Raw genomic sequence first — 22,613 nt, forward strand, 5'->3', positions numbered from 1 at the left:
GGCCTCGGGTGTCCCTACCCCGGGTGGGAGCAGCGGGGGATGTTTTGACATCTCGTCAAAGAAAGAACTTGATGCTTCGAAAGTGCTTTCCACGGGCGGCCTGTGTCTGCTCCAGAGCTGATTTATAATCAGAATCTGTGCTCGTTTCGCCGCTCCCTCCCCCGTCAGCCTGGGGGCGGCGCCGGAGGTGGGGACGCAGCAGTGCCCGGCAGGACTGGGTTTATTTATTGCCTCTGGCCCGGAGCCGGGCGGCCCGGGGGCTGCGGTTCCCTCGGGCTAAGCCCTTCCCCATCCACTAGGGCTGTCTCCATCCCAGGGGACTGCCAGACTCTGGGCGGAGCCCTCCGGTGGTTTGGGGGTGGAGGGCGAGGATGAGGTCGTTGCCTCTGCCTTAGGGTCGGTAAGCTGGAGCTGCCAATCCTAAAGTCCCCAGGACACCCTGGCTCTGGAGCCCCTCCTCCAGAGGCTCTGCTTTCTCTCCGGGTAACTCTAAGGTTCCAGCAGCCCTTCCTCTTGAGAAAATAAATTAAAGAACCTCCAGCTTCTATTCGATCTCAGGGGAAGGGGAAGAAAGGTTCGAGAGATGGATTGATCGAGTCCCTGTGAAGAGCCCCAGCCCTCAGCCAGGTGATCAGCACAGGGCTGGGTTCAGGTCTATCAATGCCCTGGCTTCACATCTAAAGAGTCCGGATGGCCACGGGGTAGAGCAGGGACATATGTTCGGCCCCCTTAATGGGCAGCTTGCGGCTGGCATAGTGGTGCACGATTTCAGGGACGCTGCTGAAGGGCGGGCTGTTCTGGCCCAGCACGTATTTGTGTTCCTTGGTCCGGGACAGCTTCATGTGCATGAAGCCTTGACTGCTCCTGGGAAGTGGAGAGGAGACCCTGGTGAGTTTGGGCTCTCCTCACTCCCCAACTCACTCATCCAGTAACCCTCCCCACCGTTACAGCAGGGTGGTGGTTCCAAGCCAGCTGAAAATAGGGAGGTGGAGGTCAGTGCAGACTGCAGGGTGGTGGTGGTGGTATGAATAGGTAGCATTAGGCATTGACTTTGTGGTAAGAGCACTGGGTGTGCCACAAATGTGTGTGCAGTGAGTGTACGGGGTATGTGCAGGTGGAAACTGGAGTGAACAGTAGCCCCTAACCCTGGGGTCCAGGCATCCCTACCTTCCAGCCTATATGGCAAGGGGTATGACACTTGTGAGGGGCTGCTGGTGGCCCTGGGCAGGAGGATGGGATGACAGATGTGACAACCAAGCTAGTTTTGGTTCTCTCCCTTGCAAAGACTAGGGGAAGAGACAAGCCAATGTGTAGTGCTCCCAAAATCTGGGAATGCTCACCTACCTCCTCCTGAGGACATCCCTTCACCCTGTTGCTATCGGGCCTGGGGCCAGCATCCCCCATCCCTCTAATCATCTACCTGGCCCTTTAGCCTAGAATGACATCATTCCCTTCCTGAGAGAGGATCTGCTCATGCTCCACTGCCTTGCAACTCCCTGACACACCCAGGATATCAGCATGAGTGCCTGGCCCTGCTCTCAAGAAAAGGACCCCACTGCTCAGAGCTCTGGACAGCTCTTAAATGTCCAGAAACCATGAGTCTTGGAGAGAGGGGATGGAGATAAGGGCCCTCAGCAAGAATATCTGTCCTAACTACCACTGGTTTGGTGTCCTTGGCCCCTCTGAGACTTACACACAGGCAAAGGATAAGGAATGTTTGGTGGGTTCCTGACGCCTGAGCCTGCTGCTGGCCAGACTCAGGGGACAATGCCAGGGCTCAGAGGCCGGTGTGAGAAGCACAACTGGTGGTGGTGGTGGAGGGGCTGCTCACCCCTGAGAAGTGAGGCTGGCAAACCTTATCACCTGCCTCCCTTGCCTGGCCCCATTTCTAGGCCCACAAGTGAGAAAGCCAAGAGTGAAAAGGCTAAAGGGAGGAGAGAGATGGAAGGAAAAGTCAGGCCCCTAACACCAGCCCTCTGCCTCTCCTCAGGGCATGGTGTTCTGAAGCCTTAGTCAGGAGCCCAGCAGCCTGCTGGAAAAAGGCCTGGGGACCCCATGGCTGGGTGTGTCAGGGTGTGAGGCCATCTGGAGGTCTAAGATAACTGAGGCTTACAGTGACCACATAGGCCTTGGGGGTAAGAAGCTAAGGGCCCCAGGTAAACATAAAGCCCCCATGGCAATGCAGAGGGCAAGGGACCTAGTAGGCACCCTCCCCCAATCTGCCCTATGCCAAGGCCCAGGCCACGGCTGTGGGCAGCAGCATGGGTCCTTCTCTCACCTTTTGCCAGTTTGAGGATGACCCTCCCCGCACTGTCCACTTTGGGGATGGCCACTTCTGAAAGCTGTTTGTTATATTTTTTCCTGGCCAAGAAAGGCAACAAGTGGCCAGAGAGCCCAACTTCCATCTGTGTAACTGACCTCCTGGGAGAAAAGGATGGCTCTGCTTGCCAACCTTCTGGGACGACATCTCAAGAGCCCTCAAGAGCCCATTAGGATACAGCAAAACCTTGCCAGAGCCTCAGACCCTAGGTCTGGGGTGGGACCAGCTGGCCCATAGGGCCAGGCCAGCAAGGCTTTTTGAGGAAGTTGTTTAATTACCAGTGAAAGCCCTTCCATTAGGGAGAAAAGAGAAACCATAATTGTATTTCAGAGAAACCATTTATATGCAAACAAGGCTCTGGCAAACAGATGCTGGCTGGCTAGATCTGCCAGGGCAGGAACTGACATCCAGGCCTGCCTCCCCTTTTTTCTCCTCAGGCTAAGGCAGGGGCCTGCTGGGGTGTACTCCGTCCCAGGATCCAGACCTCTAGCATCTACCCTGGTCTTGGTTATACTGCACTTGATGAGGGGTGAAGCCCTGCAAGGGAGTAAATAGCTTGGTTTGTGAAGTTAGACAGAGCTGGGTTCAAATCCTGATTTTGGAGCTTTATTAGCTGGTGGCCTTGATTAAGTCACAAACCTCTTTGAATTTATTTTTTGTCTATAAAAAGAGATCTGTCATGCAGGATGGTTTGGAGATTGTATATACTGCTTGGTATGCTCCATGAATTTTAACTATAATTTTTAAAAACAATACATGTTCTTGAAGTTATATAAATTAATTTTTTGACAAATGCATTTTTCTGAAATGCTCTTTGATTTTATAATTTACAGACTCCTAGAGTATGAGAGCTGGAAGAAATCTAAACAATATCTATCAACTTACTTTACAAAGGGAAAAATGGAGGCCCGGTGAGGATTAAGTGATTTGCCTAGTTTTATAAAACCCAAAAATAGAACTCAAGTTACCTGACTAAAGTCTGGCACTTTTTCTCTTATCTTTTAGTGAAGTTGAATAATTATCCCCCCAAATGTATCTGGTATGATAGTCCTATAGTTCCATAAATTTGATTTGTTTGAAGTGAGGGGTATTTGAATGCTCCTAAAAGAATGTGGTAGGATGTGGATGTGGTACAGATGCCTCAGTAGTGAGGTGGGTGGGTAAATGGACATACCACCCCAACTGGCTGCTATGTGGGTCAGAGTGCAAGCTCTACCAGGCAGAACTCCTGGTTGCCATGGCGAGGGCTGGCCATTTACCAGGGTGCCCAAGGAAGCTGATGCTAGACTGTGCATAACTGTTTGAACAAAGGAAAGCTGATGGTAAGGGATGGTCCTGCCTCCCCCACCTCTTCCAGTATACTTTTAGAGCTCAGACACCCACCCACCCCAACCCTCCACACTTCCCTGGATAAACAGGAATAGCTTCTATCTGCTGTCCTGCCCCGTCTCAGGACCCACCCTACATCTCACCCAGTAGACTCCCTCAGCAAAGCTCCTATCCCCTTGCCTGTGCATTCAGAATATCTTAGACTCCCATTCACAATGATTATTGTGGTAATTCATTGAGCACTCAGCACCATGCTAAAGTGCTTCCTGTGTATTATCTCATTTAATCCTTTCTATGTTACTATTCTCCCATTTTATTAGTAAGGAAACTGAGAACTAGAGGCTAAAGGGACACCAGATCCTCCAGTAGACTCAGCTCCTTAAGAACAGGGCTGAGTCTCAGATATCACAGGATCTGGTGCCTGGGGAGTAGGGATAGACCGGCTAGGTGGGGCATGAGGGCAATATTGGAGGGGACTCATGTTCTGTACTTGTGCCCCTACCCACAGCCTCTGCACTCACTTGAGAGAGAGGGAGAAGTCATTCTTGCTGGTTTCGCTGTTGCGCACCAGGTAGCTGGCCTCTTTGCACAGCCGAAGCAGGTTCTCGGCGTCTGTTCGGCTGATGGCCCCGTGATACCAGCTGAGGATGAGAGAGAGGAGGAGCATCTCTGCTGGGTCCCTCACTGTCTGGGCCCACCCATGCTGGGTGTCCCTTGCAGGGAAGCCAGTGCCAAGAGGGAAGGAGAGGGGAGGGAGTCCCCAGCTGGACACAGACACTCACACCTGGTTTTCCAGAGGCAGTGCTGGATCTGTCCACTCCCCCAGAGGACTGCTGGGCTCCAGGCTTAGGGGCTTGGCTGACTTGGGGTTCCCTGCAGAGTGTCTGGGAGGTAGCCGCCCCTTCTCCTCCCGGACAGGTGACAGGCAGCTCTTCTCGGATCCTTCAAACTGGGCTGTGGGGAACATACCGATCATGGACTCCGAGGACCCTAGAGGTACAGCCCTACTGAATAGCTGGTGCTATGCCCCTACTTCCTCCACTCCCCCAAAGGATGAGAGGAATATTCTTGGGGGTAGCCCATGCTCAGGGGCCTGACTGACTCTAGGGACATAACCCTGGGTCCAATCCCTGGTGGGGGTGGGGCTCAGCCCCACTGCACCACACAGGCCTCCCAGTCTCCACCCTAGGGGAGGAGAGGTGAGAGGAAGAACATGAGAAACCACTTAAGCTTCTCCCTCTAGAGCAGCTGACTGCCTTCCTTTATTCCATCCCCCTCAGGGTGGCTTCAGTGCTGATAATATTGTTTCTTTCTTCTCCTCAGAGTTCATTACTGTTCTCCAAATCACCCTGCCAAGCCATTCTGTAGAAATGACTTATCGATCTAAGAACAATTATCCGATTCCCCTTGGTGCCATCCTGACAGGCTAATCCTGCCCAAAGCCGCCAGCCACTGGCCAGCCTGCTCCTCCCCCTGCACCTAGGGTCACCGCCCACTGGCTCCCCTCCCCCACCTCCAGAAGCCCAGTGGTGGCCAGGGCAGCCTGACAGCCTAGCCTACACAAGGGAGGGTTGCATCTCAGTGGGTCACATGGCCACAGGCACACATGCACAGGTGATAGACACCCTCCATCATCCTGTTATTTACAAAATACCCACAACACTCACACACAAATGTACAAACAGACGCTCACACCTGTGCACACACACCCTTGGGTGCTCATTCTGGGCAAAACTAGATGTAGAGAAAGAATTAAGTGCTTTCGTTCTCCCCATTTGGGCTCTTCTTTCTCTTCTCATAGCACTTGTAAGCCTTTGCTGTTTTTCAGTCACCAGCTGCAAGATCAGATCCTCTCTCTCCTTTACTCCAAGCTAGATACTATGTGTGCTAGCACCACCCCCATTGCACGAGTGTTCCCACTGCTGAAGGTTCGGTCAGGCAAAGTTTTCCCAAAGAAGAGAATTTAAAATAGTGGGTCTTTCCTTCCCCTACTTTTAAAACAGAAAAACAAAAGATAAAATAACATAGTGGATCTTGGCTGGGCTCAGTAGCTCATGCCTGTAATCCTAGCACTCTGGGAGGCCAAGGGGGGTAGATTGCCTGAGCTCATTCGTTCAAGACCAGCCTGAGCAAGAGCGAGACCCTGTTTCTAAAAAAATAAAAAAAGCTGGGTGTGGGCACCTGTAGTCCCAGCTACTCGGGAGGCTGACACAGGAGGATCACTTGAGCCCAAGAGTTTGCTGTGAGCTATGATGCCACGACATTCTACTGAGAGTGACAAAGTGAGACTCTGTCTCAAAAAAAAAAAAAATAGTAGATCTTTGTGGTGTGCTGAGAAACATATTAAAAGACCCCTTCCCCACAGTTTGGGGGAAAAGGGGAATGTGCATTTTTGTTTCTTTTTCCTCCAGGATTAAAGAGATTCTTCCAGGGGTCTCTAAATCCTGTCCCACCTCTGAACTCCTCCAACCCAAGCCCACAGGGCCTGGGGTGAGAGGACATGTCCCCCTGGCCAGAAGCCCCACAGGACCCACCGCTGCTGTCCTCCAGGCTGGGCTCAGGGAGGGGCGAGGCTGGACCGGAGATGTCCCTGTCCCCATCAGGCAGGGAGGGGCTGCTGTCCAGCTGTCCCACGGGCGGAGGCCAAGGTAGGTCTTTGATGACCTTAATGTCAACTGGAGCCAATGGCAAAAGAGAGGAGAGAGACAGACGGTGACAGAGACAGAGACAGAAAGAGGCAAAGGTTGAGACACCAAAACTCAGAGCTAGGACACAGGACAGCCTAGAAAGGAGGGGCAGAGGCAGAGGCCGGGGAGGGAGTGAGAATCTCAGAGGGCTGGACAAAACCAACATTGACCATACCAGGTTGGTCAAAGGGTTGGGGGCTTGGGTGGCAAGCAGCAGGATGCAGGGTCTTGCTCTGCCAGCCTCATGGGTCCCCGTCATCTGACCTCTCACAAGCCTCCAGGGCCCAAAGAACAGAGGAAAAGGAGGACTAGGAGCTTCCCACGCCTCCCCACACCACACCCATGTTCCCACAGCCTGCTGGCACCCCTAGCCTCACCTCCCTTTCTTCTCTTCCCCACAGCCTGGGAACTGGCAGGAAGCACAAGTAAGTCAGTATAGCCTCAAGGTTGTCAGGAATGTGCAGAGTTGGGGCAGATGTTTTATTGAAATTTAGCTGCCCCCCATCCTGAGAAGAGTGATGCCACCAGTGGCTGCAGGACTGCTAACGAGATTTCCTAATGACGAGCATAGATTTTCCCATTAAGCAATCCAAACAGTATTGATTCTCCAAGGAGACTTCTGGAGATAAACGGCCCATCCTCAATGGTCTGTGCTTTACAGGAAACAAATTAGAAACCCATGGCTTCCCAGTCTGGCGGCCAGGGTGGGGAAGACTGGCTCTAGCTGGAGGATGAGCCCTTATATCCAAGGAGGGGTGAGGGGCCCCTGGTGGCATTTAAGCCCACTGTGTTCTTACTGAATCGATGATTCAGGAGGGAAAGCTGCCTCCTCACTCGGGGCCCTTGCTCCACCCACCTAAGATCACCAACATGCACTTTTCCCTGGTGGATTTAGGCTTGGGATGGACAGTAATATGGCTGGAACAGTAGAAACCTGAACCTTATTCAGCAATCAGGGGATTTCTTACAGCCTCTCTCTGTACCTCAGAAAGTCCCCTGGGCCAAACACCCCACGTTTGGCAGGGTCCCAGCCCTAGAATTCAGGTTACACATATAGTTGTTTTCAGTGTTTCAAGTGTTAATTGCCTCTTTCTGTTAAATGCAAGTATTTAACATACTCTATGCCACAAGTTTTGTAATTTTGTTTTGTAATTTCTTTATTTTTAAACATACCCAGCCCCACAAAAGATGGAAGTAGCCCAAGCCTCTTGGCCTCTGAGATGTGGTCGATGCAGAGAAACGCCTTCGTCCTTCTCCTGCACCCATTCCCTGACTCTGCACAATGCTGTGTCCACACTGCTCACCTCCCCACTCTCTGTGGTACATAACTCAACTACATTTTTGCTCCTGGGCCTCCCTGGGCTCCTCGGGTCCACTCTTTCCCTTCTCCTGAGCCTGGAAGGCTGTTGAGTGGTCCCAGTGGACCTGTCTTCTCCATCAGGACTCACCTGCAAAGGCTTTGGAAATCCTCTCCTTCTTCCACTCCCAGGGCTGGTCGTACTCCTCAGGGGGCCTCTCATCATCTTCTGGCAGGCGGGATTCCCGGGGCCAGGGGGCTCCCTCACCCTCTGGGGTGGCCCCGTCTTCCTCTGGCTCATAGGGTGTGTCATACAGAGGCAAGGGCTGGGCTGCTGTTTCCTTGGAGCCCCGGATCTCTGACAGAGCAATGGGGAGGGGAGAGGTATGAGCTCAGCCCTGGTCATCTGGCTTTCTCCTCCAGCAAGATGTCCTGCCTGGGTCACTCACCCTCCAAAAACTTCTAGGTCTCCAAAAACACAGAACCCAATAGACAGGGGTGTGAAAGACAGGAAAAGGATTTCACAAAGTCCAGCAAGGGCTGGGTAGCCCAAGTTTACATGTTTAGGAAATGGAGGCATCTATCTCCTCTTTGTTGCCAAACTCCATTTATTTCCCTGTGTCTACAGTGATATCTTTTCACAATCATAAAGTCCTTCTTTGCTACTAAGACACCACTGACCACCCTTTTCTGAAATGTGACCTTTTGATAGTCATTTTCATAGATTGTCCTCTCTGACCTCCTAATTTGGTCTGTTTTCTTGGATCCTCTCTTGGCCTCTGTTCTCCAAGGCCAGGTCTCATTCATCTCTCCCTACCCTAACTCTTTGAACTACTTGCCCACCCTCATAGTGCCCATTATATCTGTATTGCTGGTCAAGTGTTTCCATTACCATCACTTTAACATCCTGTTGTTTCAAACTCACCACACCTTCTCCAAAGCTAGTGATTCTCTTTTGGGGATCTCTGGCCCCAATGAAAATCTGATAAAAGCTATAGAGGTGCTCCCTGGGAGAATGTGCCCTTAAACATTCACATACAATTCCAGAGCATTCATGGACCTCCTGAGGATCAGCCTCTCACTTTCTCCATTTCTGTCTACTACACTGTTCTTGAACCTGGCCCTCCTTCGGTCTCCAGATCCCATCTGTTTATTGCCAAGATGTGATGACTTTCTCTACATCTCCCCATATCTAGATTATTGCTAACATGAACCTCCATTTCATAGGCTCATGTTTCCATGGGCTCCATGAATAATACTTCTGGGATAATACCCTACCACTGTTTGCCTCCCTTGCCACCTCTCCCAAGGAGGAAGAGCAGCTTATCTGATTGGCTAGAGAATGCTTGCTTTCCTTCTTAGATCTGCCTTCTTGTAGAGAGAGAACATTCTGACTCTCCTCCATGCAGTGAGTAGCCTGACCCTGTACAGTGTCCTACAGCTGTCCTGCACTGCCCAAGCTGGAGTGGGAAAGTTTAATTCTGTGACCAAGTATTAAGAAGACCACTGTGATGACATAGCTAAGTAATGTTCTCCAGGCAACTTTATCAGTAATAAAGCTGACATTTTAATCTCAATCAGTCTGTTACCTTAGTCTTATTTCTCAACTATTTCTAGGCTCAGGAGAGGAAGAAAGAGAAGCCAATTACTGGCTACTAAAGCCCCAATAATTTTCTTTTTTTTTTGTAGAGACAAAGTCTCATTTTGTTGCCCTCGGTAGAGTGCCGTGGCATCACAGCTCACAGCAACCTCCAGCTCTTGGGCTTAGGCAATTCTCTTGCCTCAGCCTCCTGAGAGCTGGGACCACAGGTGCCTGCCACACTGCCCAGCTATTTTTTGTTGCAGTTTGGCCAGGGCTGGGTTTGAACCCGCCACCCTTGGTATATGGGATCAGCACCCTACTCACTGAGCCACAGGTGCTACCCAAAGCCCCAATAATTTTCACAACAGCCTGCTAACTCAACTTTCTGATCCCCACTTCTTCCGGTCTATTCTGCACACAAAAACCTTAGTAATTCTCTTAAAATGCCATACTTGTTCTATTCCTTTCTGGCTCAAGAATTCATAATGGCTCCATTCTCCCTTTTGGAGCAAGTCCAAACACCTCATTCCAGCCTTAGAAGCACTTTACTGTTCCTCTTGGTCTCTCTCATCTTAGCTCCCATGTACACCCAGCACTAACATTATCTGCCCCTGAACAAACTTTCTCTCATCCTGTCTTGGGGCCCTTGCTTAGACTCACCTACCTTGTCCTCTTTGATCATGACTTGGTCTTATTCCCTGGACCTTCTCTTGGCCTGTGTTCCCCCAAGGCCATGTCTATTCATCTCTCTCTACCTAATTCCTTAAACTACTTAACCAGCTTCACAGCATGCATTGCATCTATATTTTTAGTCACGTTTTTCCATTTGTCATACGGACGTTTCACTTTGACATTCCATCATTTCAAATTTATCACCTTCCCCAAAGCAAGTGATTCTCTTTTGGGGATCCTTGAGCCCCAGCCCACCCATACTATCTACTATCCCATGCCCCTCACTCACCAGCCATCATCTTTTGAGCCTCATAGGGCTCCATGTAGCCATCATTTTCAGAGACCTTCTCTGGCACTCCTGAAGCTCCTGCTGAGCCTTCACCAGTCTCCTGAACATCAAATGGGTCAGCATAGTCTTCTAGGATTGCCAACTGTGGGAGTGAATAAAGTGGGCTTTAGACAACTGAGAGGCAGTTTGCTCTTCCCCAGATGCTCTGTCCATGGAAGCAGGAGTCCTGGGTAGGCTGCCTTAGACACGGAGCCCAGGTACCCAAGGATAGGCTTTGAGCTTGGATGGGGATAAGCCCTGGCTCTTCCTAGTAGAGTTCTCCTACTGGGCCACCAACCCAGTGGTATATCTTCCTTTTCTGCTAATTCTGTACCTGTGGGTCATCTCCGAGGTGAATTGTCCAGAATGAGGGCATGAGGTCTTGTTTTGGTCAAGGTCTAAGCACGATTAAGAGAACACCAAGTGATTCAAAAGAGAGAATTAATTCAAAAACTTTATTACAAAAGTGTTGGAAAAAGTAGGGGGGTGCCTGTGGCTCAAAGGAGTAGGGCGCCAGCATCATGTGCCGGAGGTGGCGGGTTCAAATCCAGCCCCAGCCAAAAAAAAAAAAACCTTCAAAAGTGTTGGAAGAGTTCAAAGAATAAGCAAGGAATAGTAAAGCACCTTAGAAGGTAGTATGGTCTACATGCCTACAAGGGCACCTCCAGACACTAAACAAATAAACAGCTGCTGATCATCAAGGAAGGAAAGGCCGGCTGGGCTCAGTGGCTCACAGCTGTAATCCTGCCACTCTGGGAGGCTGAGGAAGGTAGATCGCCTGAGTTCAGGAGTTTGAGCTCAGCCTGAGCAAGAGTGAGACTCTGTCTCTATTAAAAATAGAAAAATTGTCTGGCATTGCGGTAGGTGCCTATAATTCCAGCTACTTGGGAGACTGAGGCAAGAGGATCTCTTGAGCCCAACAGTTAGAGTTTGCTGTGAACTAGATGCCATGGCACTCTACCCAAGGGGACAGAGTGAGACTGTCTCAAAAAAAACAAAGGCAACAAAGGCTGAGTTTTTCACAGTTCAGTTGATTTATCCTCACAACATTCCTGTCATGTGGGTATTATTATCCCCATTTTAAGGAATTGGAGCTTGGTGCAGTAAGGAGTCAATATGCCCAAGAGCACTTGCTGCCTAAGTGGAGGAATCAGGATTGGAACCCTTGCCCTTTATCCAAAAGGCTGCCAACCTGCCTTAAGGGTCATCCTTGCTGTCCTGAGAGAGAGAATATGCTAGAGTCATGCTTTGGGGAAGCCTGAGGCTCTGCTGAAATTTGCTGGCAGCTGGGGCACAGGGACAGGAAAGGCCTTGCATTGGCCCTCTACTCCCCACACACTGCCCCTTCCTCCCACAGAGTTGCTCATGGCCACTCCTCTGTCCCTGTTCCCACCCTGTGAAGAGCAAACTGCAAACCACACACCCTGCAGAGGCACTCAAGGTGCTCAGGGCAGGGCACAGAAGACAATAGAGCCATTCTCTAAGCTGGTATAGCTTCTCCTAGGGGGCCAGCTGAGGCAGACATAGAGCCCAGCCCACCCAGGATTGACAGGTGATGACGACAGGAGAGGGCTTTGGGGCCTGTGGTATGGGGAGAGGCCACGCTCGCCTTGCTTGCCTTCCTTTAAATCTTAGTCAACACTTTGGTTGTGAGCTGGGCTGTGGGAGTCAGCTGGGCTAGAAGGCTGTGGTGGGACCACTCTGCCCTGGGTTAGAGGATCTGGGAATGAGGACCACTAGGAAGGCAGAGATGGAGAAAGGAATCTCCCCACCTCAGAGACCCCTTCTGCATGTTCCTTTGACCCTGCCAGCCTCCCTGGGGGCCTTTGAGGTATGTCCCAGTGCCTCCTACCATCTCACTCTCAGGTCTTCACCAAGACCCCCTTGTCCCAGTCAACCCTCAGCTCCTTCAGCTCCCTTGCACCTCTGCCTGCTGGTGGGATGACCACCTCAGATCATCCCATTGCCGCCACTAGAGCATCCACTGCCTGGAGCTTGGTGTCATTTTTGTCTCTACTGTTCCAGTAAGCACCTGACACAGTCAGCACGAGAAAAATGTCTCTCTCTACTATGTCATCACCTGTCATGCCGGGGAGCCCTTTACCTCTAGTCCTCCTTTTTCCAGGAAACAGAGAAAAGAAATACACTCACCCCTACGCTACTCAAGCTGCTTCCTCGCAGGCCAACTGGCACTCACGGTGCCACCCCTTGACCAAGGGGACTCTGGAATCAGCCCATCCCTGCTGATCCTGACAGTCAGCACCCAGACTCACACTCATATGTGGCAGCTACTTGACAGTGTTGGAATCACCTGACACATTATCCTTAAACCTTTTCAATGACTCTCTACTGCTTTAAGAAAAAGTCTGAAGTTAAAGAGATCTAAAAGATTCCACTTTCCTCTTTGGTTTCTCTCTACTTACCTTAGATCATTCTGTTACTTGAGAGCTCTATGCTTTTTTTTTTTTTTTTTTGCAGTTTTTGGCTGGGGCTGGGTTTGAACTCCCCACCTCTGGCATATGGGGGGCCGGCACCCTACTCCTTTGAGCCACAGGCGCTGCCACTCTATGCTCTCTTTTACCTCAAAGTCTTCCTCCTGGACTTGATCATCTCTTACTGCTTACTATATTTCTTCAGAAAGTTTTTCCATACTCACCCCAGGCCTATTAGGTACCTCTGTGCTGGACTACTATTACATTTTATCATAAAGTTTTATTCTGTGTCTTCCTGCAGACTATGAGCTTCCTGAGGGCAGGAACCATGTTTACTGATAAATTCCTGAAAACTCTCAGGAAAACATTTGCTAAATCCATTCATATAAAACAGGAAGAATGGACAAAAAGGACTTTTACCTGTTCACTGAGAAGAGAGAGGAAGCCCAAATCTGAGTAGGGTGGGGTCACATGGGGGAACTGAGTCTTTTCTGGTGAAGCTGTGTCCTCAGAAGCTGCTTAGTGAGTGGAGGTGTCCCCAGGGCCCCTCCCACTCTCCTCCACTCCACAGAACCCCTTCAGAATTCCCCCCCGCCCACCAAGCCTCATCAGAACTATACACAGTTCCCTTTCCACTGGAGCCCTGGGCACAGGCCCAGAGCCTCTACCCCTCCCAGGCTGGCGTGGGCTTCCCCAGCCCCAGCCTGCAATGCCTGTGGGCGCCCAGGTGGCAACTCTGCGGGCAGCTCAATGGCTCCTCTGTTTAATTCCTGGCTCCACACCCTGCTCCAGGAAGCCCCGGCCCAGCGCCCTGGGCTGGGGTGGCCAGATGAGCCACCCACAGGCCTGGGAGTCGGAAGCAGCAGCAGAGACAACAGCTGGGAAGACGAGCAGGATGGGTGTCCACCCTGGGCACAGCAGATCTCAAGCAGAGCCCAGGCCTGCTTTCCCAGTGGCTTCTAGGTCCTGTGAAGATAATCTGCTCAGTAGGGGAAGTTGTTGTAGGCTGCCACAATTTGTTATTTTGCATATGGTCCCTTTGCCCACTCTGATGTGCTCACTGCTGTATCCTGCACCCATCACAGGGCCTAGCAGGTATTTTAGGACATTTACTGGCTATTCCAAAGGCCTCCTCCCCAGACTATTTGCAGTGACATTAACTTTCAGATCTCCATTCATTCTGACCAGCAGTAACTATGACCAGTAGTGGCTGCAGGAGACGCTACATGTGAATAGGGATCAAAGCCTCTGGCACAAGGGCAGAAGGGAGGGGTTGTCCACAAAAGGCCTTGGGAGAAAGTACCTAAAACCAAGGCTGATTGATGTTTAGGCATATAGCCAGAATCCTGTTGAAATGCTGAAATATTTCCAAACTAGTAGGTAAAGTAACTGTTACCCAGAGGGTCCCTTGTCCCTCTTCCTCCTGCCATCCAGCAGGGTGCCTCCAAGACCCTGTGATTGTGTCTGTTCCAATGGGGAAGTGCCAGCTGTCACACTTTGAATCTCCTTCCTGCCCAAGCCTCTCCTGAGGTGGCTAGCAGGCCCACCATCTGGTTCATCTCCCACTCTGCAGCTGGGACATGTAACACGTTCTGTAACCCAGCCATGAGCTCCAAGGGATACAAGTCCAGGAGGAGAGAGGGGTACCCGTTACAGGATGCTGGGTCAGCAGGTCCCCATACCTACTATGTTCCCTTTCCTCTGCTTCTTTAGTTTACATTTAATGTCTGAAAACCTCTGTCTTTTTATCTGTAGAATGAGGATGATAATAGTACCTATTTCATAGGGGTGGAAGGAGGAAAATGAATTTGTATAAGTTTTAGCCCAGAGGCTGGCATGGAGTTAGTACTCAATAAATGTTAGCACTAAAGATAATATTTTATATTCAGGTATTGAGGTCCCAAAGTTTAGGTGCTTGTTCAGGGTATGCAGCCAGTCAGCAGCAGAGACAAGCCTGGGACCCAGGTGTCCTGACTCTTAGTGCCATATCAGATTTCCAAAAATATGGAAAATGCAGCATCTTCTCTCTTCTACTTGTTAATATTTAAAATATACTTCAAATCAGAAAGTCCTGTGGCAAAGAAATCTAATTTTGTTTAATTCAGTAATTCCCCAAAGTATTTAACCATGGAATCCGTTTGTCACTGACAGACCTAGTAACCTGTTACACTGTGGGAAATGGTACACTCCTTACCACCTTCCCCAAGAATAAGCTTTTTGTATGTACTGTTCCCAGTTATTGGAATGCCCTTCTCTGATTTTATCTGCTTGGGAAACTCCTTTCTAAGAAATGCATTTATTTTCCTTTTCTAATTACAAGAGCAATGTCATGTTTATAAAACAGTCAAACATCTCACACATGTAACTGATCCTACCAATGCTCAAAAGACCTCTGGGTGTGGTGCATTGGGCAGTAAGTGGTGGTTCTCAGCATTCAGGAAATGGTGAACTCAGCACAGAACATACCTCTTATTCCTTCTCTTGTTCACTAGCAAATACTTATGGAACACCTCCTCTCTGTCAGGTAGCAAGGTGCTGAGGTCCCAGGCATGATGCAGAACAGCAGCAAGTCTGGAGTCAGGTGACTGGCTATGAACTTCAGCTCCACTACTTCCCAGCTGAGGAACTGTACAAGTGTGACCCAAAAGACCTGTGCCTCAGTTTCCCCATGTATACCCTGGGGGTGGTAACAGAATCTTCTTCGTAGGGTTGTTGTAAGGATCAACTGATATAATACATGTCAGCTGCTTCAAAATGATGCCAGGCACAGGTAAGTGCTCAGTAAATGTCAGCTACTATATTATTAAAGTTGAAAAAAACTATTCTGGGTCCTCCAGGAGTGCACAGGGACAGATACAAAATAGGTTTCAAAAGAGCAAAGTGCCTTGTGGGGGCTGTGAAGACTCCAGGCTAGAGCTCCACACTGTGGGTCTACACATGGTGTTTGGACCCCACCTTTGCTCTCACATACTAATCACACCCATTCGTGGTGAGGGCAACTGGAGTGGGCAGTAGACTCCTCCTCAGCCCGGGGCCCCAGCCAGGGCTTGCCCAGCCCAGCCAGCTCCTCCCTCCATGTTGCTCAGGGTCCCAGCTGTTCCTGGCTGCCCATAGGCAGAGAGCCAGGGCTGAGGTGTCATTGAGTCACTCACTGGCCAAGCACAGATGTCTTTCAGACAGAGTGAGTGCTGCAGTATGCTGCACTGAGTAGAGGGGACGGGCCTGCCACACAATCGGAGCCATAGGCTTCAGCTACCCTCAAAGCACTAGTAATGGCAGAGATGGCCAGCCTGGGCCAGAGAGTTAAGAGGTCTAACTAGCCCACAGAGGCCCCTTCAGCTGGACACCTGCTTCTCCAGGACTTTCCCTTCCCCTCTGTCTCCAGCAGAGAACACATGCAAGATGAGCAGATCAGCGTCTGTGGAAATCACAAGGAGGAACATTAAAGCAGACAAGCAGACAAACTAAAAAAAGGCAAGGACCAGTCTTCCAGGGTGCGGTGACCCTTTCAAAGCCTAGGCCACATACCTAATGACACACATACATTCAGGGAACATGGCTAGGGGATGGTCCTACATAGGCAGCCTCTACACAGTACCCACCTAACCTCAAGACAGGAATGTCTTATTCAATCTTGAACACCCTATCTGTTCACTCCTTTCCAACTTTGGGCCTAAATGATGCAAGTCCCTGTAGATACCATCTGTGAGGTACATCTAGTTTTTTGGGTTTTTATGATTGTTTTTTAAGAGATGAGGTCTTGCTCTACTGCACAGGCTGGAATGCAGTGGCATGATCATAGCACTCTGTAGTCTTGAACTCCTGGGCTCAGGTGATTCTACTAACTCAGCCTGCCAGTAGCTGGAACTACAGGTGTGTGTCACCATGCCCAGCAGAGGTACATCTACTTTTATTTTTTTATTTTTACTTTGTAGAGACAGAGTTTCACTTTATCACCCTTGGTAAAGTGCTGTGGCATCACACAGCTCACAGCAACCTCCAACTCCTGGGTTTAGGCAATTCTCTTGCCTCAGCCTCCTGAGTAGCTGGGACTATAGGCGCCCTCCACAACACCCAGCTATTTTTTTTTTATTGTTGCAGTTTGGCTGGGGCTGGGTTTGAACCCGCCACCCTCAGTATATGGGGCCAGCACCCTACCCACTGAGCCACAGGTGCTGCCTGGTACATCTACTTTTAAAAGTTCTCAATATTGGGGGGTTTGTGAGTCTGAGAGCTATATTTTCCCCAAAAAAAATGGGAAATCTCTGCACATAATTTCTAGAGGTTCATGAACTCCAGGAATACCTCCTTGAGCTAAGAAGAGGAGCCTGGTTTCAATACAGGGTGACTCCCTATTTTATTGTCCATGTCACCCCCCACACACATATCTTAGCATGATGGAGGCAAAAGACATTTTGTGCAGATGGTCATAGGCAGCTCAGAGCTTCGTGCAATCAGGCCCTCCTGTTCCTATATCCATTCCTTTCCCAAATTAGACCATGATTTTTTCTGTTGAAGGTCTGAGAAAAGGGAGCAAAGCAAGGGAGGGTCCAGCTCTATAGCTCCTCTGCCAGAGTGTGGCCTGGAGGCTGGACAGGGTCAAGCACACTATGAAGGAGCTTTTCCTGCAGCCAGATGGCAAGGCCTCTGCCTGCCCGTTGCAGGGTACAACTCCTGCTGCTCTCACACCTGCCCTGCCAGGCCTGCCCAGATGGCCACCCTTGCACCCCTGCCAACTACAGCAGTGGGTCTGAGAGTGGCTGGTAGCCAGAACCCTGCATGGGTAGAGGGCTAATGGTCCTAAGCCCACAGGGCCTCTCGGGGGCCTGCCCAGGTCCCTGTTCTCTCCTGCCCACACTCAGGGGGTTTCTCTTCAATCCCTCTGGCTTATCACAGAAGTAACTCCACATATTTCATCAAATCTCATAATAGAGCCCTTCTCAGAGAGTTCTGAACCTCCCTTCCCTGGCACCAGCCACTGGGCTCCAAGAGGAGAGAAGCTAGCCCAGCCCAAGGCACATCCAGTCTCCATCTCACCTCAGGAGACCTCAAAGCAGCCAGTCAAGGGCACAGCTGAGAGGAGCAGGAGCAGAAGCAGAGAGCAGGGAGAAAGCAGCCACACAGTGCAGAAGCACTAGCTCAGCAGGGCTACAGGGCAGGGACAGCATCTTTCTGAGCTCTACAGGCATGTGTCGCTCAGTAGGCCTGAGAGGTGCTTAGACACTTTAGGTTTAGAGCAAAGGGCTCAGGCACCTTGTCTGGGCTCTTCCTAGGGGAAGACTCTGACCCCAAACTCTGAGATAGGGGGCTGCTCTCTCTAAACTATAGGAAGCCCCAAGTCAGGGCCCACAGAGACAGTGTCCCTGCCCCTGAGCCAGCTCAGATGGCATCCTGGGTCTTTCTCATAACACCCGTTAAAGAAATCACAGATTGTGTGACTCCTGGGAAAGCCTACTGTATTTCAGATTGCTCTGAATCTGACAAAGGAGTCAGACATCTCTTGGCCTCTGAGTCTGAACAGCACACAGATCACAGAGCTGACCCAAGCTGAGGCATGGATACCCTCAACAAGAAGAAGCTGTGAATCTCTGCATGGCTCTGCGGGTGGAGCACTTTCCCTGGGGAGGGGAGGGGGAGGTCTCTGGGGAAATGTGTAAGAGGAGCTCTGCCTACACAAGTCCCTGACCCTCAGGCCATCCTGGTGTGGACAGGCACCACTCAGGACATATTGGAACCCCTCCTATGCCAAGCATTGTGTCAGGCGCTTGAGAGACACAGACAAGAGGAGGATGTTGTCCTTGTCCTGGAGCAGCCCACGACTTGATGGGCAGCCTTCTAGGTCATTTCAAGCCAATGCACAGAGAAGGGCCAAGGACAGCTCAAGCTTGTATTGCCGGCGCCAGACAGGCAGTGGTCAGAGAGGAGGAGACTAGCTGGACAGTGATGAGAACCAGGCCCAGCACTCTCCTCCGCCTCACTGCCACCACCTCCATCACATCACACAATAGCGGGGACAATTAGGAAGCAGAAGAGCACAATCTAGGAGAAGTGCCCTTGAACCTTCCTCTGCAGACCAAGGATCCTGGCCCAGGATATGCAGCCATGCCCCATGGCAAGAACTAGGGAAAAATAATTCACATTCCTGAGGCTTTTGCTCTGACCCTGACACATCTCTCTCATCCAGGAAATCAGGCAAAATGGCATGCTCTCTTAGCTAAAAGCCCTGATCTTGTAGACCACAGATTTGACAGCAACTTTGCTCTCCAATCAAATAAAAATGGTCTCCTCTGTTGAGGATAGGGGAGTAAGCCCTAGAGCTGAGCTCCCAGGGATGAGTAAAGAAGGACAACAGAGTCAGAATGGACCACAGAATCATCATCACAGAATTCAGGGCTATAGGAGCCTGGGGATGGCTTTCAGCTGTTACTCTGCCAGAGAGAATCTTGTGGACTGTGAATGCCCTGCTCACCTCCGTATTCCAGTGCCTGCAGACCCCAGAGAAGCTTTAGCCTCCCTCAGAATGAATCCAGGGAGGAGGAGGCCAAGAGGGAGAGGTGCACAGGCTATTGCTTAGCCCCATTTGGGCAACAGGTCCTGAGCATCACCTGTCCTCATAGCAGGGGGAACCAGAGAATAAGTGAGGAGTGGACCTGGACCCTAGTGGTCAGCATCCTCAGCAAAAGCTGCCTGCTGCCTATCCTGGCCTCTTAAGAACTGAAGCCTGTCCAGCTCCAGCACCCCTGGGTAGGGCAACAGCCAGCTCTAGCTGTGTTCACAGGGAGACACCCCAGCCTTCACCTCCTTTCTGGGGCTTCATCACCTGCAAGGTTGCTTGGGCTCCCAGATGAGGAGGAAGAGGACAAGAAGGAGGAGGAGGAGGAAAGAGGAGGAGGGAGAGGAAAGAAGAGAAGGAGCGGAGCAGCAGGAGGGGAGAGCTTTGTGCTAGCTTTGCCCTGGGGGAAGGGTCAGAGATCAAAGGGCAGTAAGCTGTTGCTCCCTGAGGGGCAGAAAGGCTGTAAACCAGAGGGGGATCTGGAGAGGGAGCACCTCAATTCCCAACAGAACAAGGCTCCTGGATCTGGCTCGGGGGCGCTGTAAAGTGGAGAGAATTCGGGAAAGGGAGGGTCATCAGTCCTGAGGCCATACCAGGCGATAGGGGCAGAGTTTGGGGCTCCTGTCCCAGATTAGTCGGTCAAGAATCTGAACAAAGGTGGGTGAAGACTCGCAGACCCGGGGTCAGGGGCTCGTGCCAGCTAGTGGCCGTGGCACAGAGGGGCCAGACGCGGGCCGGCCACCTTTGTCCCTCACGCAACCTCCAGACCACTAACCGCCTCCCCTCCGGCCACCCCCGCCCGGCGCAGCACTCACCCTGTCGCTACTGGCTGGGGGTCCGGTGATCCGCTCCTCGGCAGGGGGCGCTGGGGGTCCTGGGGTCTCGACCCTAATAAGGCGGTGCGGGGGCGAACCGTGGCGCGGGGGCGGCGTGGGGCCGGGGACAGCGGGGGTGGCGAGGGCTGAGGAACCGGACGAGCCCCCAGAGTAGGGGTCTTCGAAGTCGCGTTCCCGCTGCAGCCGGTAGGCAGCCAGGATGTCCGGGGGCGGCGCGGGGGGCGCCGCAGGGGAGGGAGCGGGGGCGCGGTAGTCCGGCTCCGGGGGCGCCGGTTTGCTGCCCCCTCCGCCGCCGCTCCCCCCGCGGAAGCCCAGGTGCTCCCGGAGCCACTTGGCCACCCCGCCGCTACTGCCTCCTCCTGGGCCGGCTCCCGCACCCCCGGTGCCCCGGCGGGACCCCCCCGAGCCACCCCCGGCACTCCCTTGCGCCCGCGGCCCGGGGCGGGAGCCCGCCGGAGGAGCTCCGCTCAGTAACATGGGGCCCGCCAGACTGAGCAAAGGGAGCTCAGTGGCCGGGTGGGGGGCGGGGGCGGGGAACGGGGCGGGGGCGGAGCTCCGCCGGGCGGAGAGGGGGGCGGGGCTCGTCAGTAACAAGGGAGGGGCGGGGCTCCGCTCCTGAACAGAGTCTGCCTCCGCGACAACCCCCTTCCAAGGCTTCCAGCCGGTGTGGACGCGCGCGAAGTGAAGTGGAGACCCCGGGTCAGGGAATGCGACCCCTGCACTGAGTGTGAATTCTCCACGTGTGGCGGAAGCACACATCAATCCCCGTCTGTTCCTGTTCCCTATTTCCCAACTCGTGCAAGGCGCGGAGAGGGTAGCCCCCAGACTCCTAGGTCTGGGGCGCCTTCCACTTTTCCTCTCCTCTCTTCCAAGGCCTCCAAACCGGGAAATAATATTCTAGGAGAAAAGCTAGTGAGGGCAAGAGGAGCCGTTCCATAAGAAGATGTGTCTGTAACAACCCACTCCCCCATCCCGATGTTACCTTGGGAGCCCCACCTACCTCCTCCCTTCCAACTGCACGCACCGCACATAGCCGAACCTATATTACTTCTCATCCATGCAAACATCTCACATCACATACAAAAAAACCTCCCTAAAGACATCCACTTCCCCCGTGGCATTTGCACACGCGCTGTCCTCACACATAAACAGCCCTCCTGCAAACACCCCCCCACCACGGGCGCACCTGCCAAGAGCAGGCCCACCAGTCCCTGACGGCAGCACGCGCACACGCAGAAATCCCTTCAAGCCACGTAGCCGGTTTCATTGTCAATCAGATTAGTGACAGAATGGAAACAGACAAGTCAATAAATCAAGTCTAGAAACAGTTCCAGTGTTGTCTATCACGAACTCCTAATCCTCCTCAGGCTCAGATGCTCAAGTGCTAGGCATTTTTGTCTTAGAAACAAAGCCAATCCTCACCAGAAATGTTGTCGCCCTGAAGCCAACACCAACGTTTGCTTTTGGCTCTGGTAAGAAGGTAGCAGCCTCACCTCACCCCTCACCCCCAATTTTTTAGCAACTCCCCTCTCCCAGGTTCAAATTTGCCTTTTGAGGGAGCAAAGAGCAGGCAGAATGAGGCCCCAAAGAAAAGGGAGTTCAAAGCTGAGGGAATAGAGGAGAATGTCATGGCAAAACTGTGCATCTCCCAGGATTCCCAGGGCCTCAGGTCTCAAAACATTTGTTGAGTTTCTGCTTGGTATAAATTTTTGTGAGTGTTATACGACAGCGCTTCCCAAACATTAATGTGGAAAAAGATCTCCAGAGGATCTAGTTTAACTGCTGGTTCTAATTCTGTAGGTCTAGCTGGGGTGGTGTCCCTGACTATCTAGGCTGGGACCTCACTTTTTTGAGGACAGATTCCCTAGAGATTAGACCTAGACAGGCTCTCAGGTGATAAGGATGCTGCTGGCCCTTCAGCACACTGTAGGAAATACTGAAAATTTGATATTGTGCCTGCTGGTTTTATGAAGTATAATAGAGAAAATAACATGTGCACATGATTTAAACGTGTAGTTTAAAACACTAACAACATAAGCTGGATGTAGAGATGATAAACACCAGAACAGTCCAGTTCATCCTTAAGGGAAGGTCTCCACAATCGCCAGGTGTAAGGGTATGGGACCATCACTGGTAAGGAACCCAACTTCTGGGTTCTAGTCAAGGTATTTGGGGAAGGTACTGAATGCCATTGATCCCTGTTTTCCTTACTTCTGGAAAGGAAGTGATCATTGTGTGAGGATAAGGGAGAAGATGACTATGAACAAGTTTTGAAATTTGTAAATGGTTACAGTGGAAGGTGTCACATGAGGCCACATTGAAGACATGGTGTTAAGCTGGTAACAGCTCAGATGAATGAAATCAGCTAGGTAGGATTTGGATAGATGAAGCAAAAGTCTCTTATTTCTTAGTTTCTATAGCTATAATTGTAGTCTACACATAATTTTACATTCTTATGTTTTTGATGGTAATTTCCCCATGTTTGTTATGTAGGCTTTTATTTTCTTCCAACTTTTTTGGGAGAAAGTTTAAACCTATAGAAAGTTCAAAGAAGGTGTAGTGCAAACCTGTATACTC

General features: G+C 51.3%; 1 protein-coding gene across 4 annotated transcripts; it reads right to left on the bottom strand.

Annotated features, from left to right (window-relative positions):
* Positions 1-202: 202 nt before the first annotated feature.
* Positions 203-20,513, bottom strand: SHF (Src homology 2 domain containing F). 4 transcript variants are annotated; one of them, XM_012806326.2, is made up of 7 exons: positions 20,016-20,513; positions 10,177-10,318; positions 7,785-7,991; positions 6,184-6,324; positions 4,432-4,603; positions 4,171-4,290; positions 203-864 (listed from the first exon to the last, which is right to left on the bottom strand). In XM_012806326.2, the coding sequence occupies exons 1-7, from the start codon at positions 20,511-20,513 to the stop codon at positions 678-680; spliced, it is 1,467 nt and encodes a 488-aa protein (XP_012661780.1). In that variant the 3' UTR covers positions 203-677. The 4 variants fall into 4 exon arrangements, with proteins under 4 accessions (XP_012661780.1, XP_012661781.1, XP_023370090.1 ...); XM_023514322.1 differs by lacking the exon at positions 203-864 and adding an exon at positions 2,640-2,857; XM_012806327.2 differs by lacking the exon at positions 6,184-6,324.
* Between the last annotated feature and the right edge of the window lie 2,100 nt (positions 20,514-22,613).

Source organism: Otolemur garnettii, unplaced genomic scaffold, assembly GCF_000181295.1.
Source record: "Otolemur garnettii isolate 467f Iridium unplaced genomic scaffold, OtoGar3 scaffold00050, whole genome shotgun sequence".
Classification (NCBI taxonomy): Eukaryota; Metazoa; Chordata; class Mammalia; order Primates; family Galagidae; genus Otolemur; species Otolemur garnettii.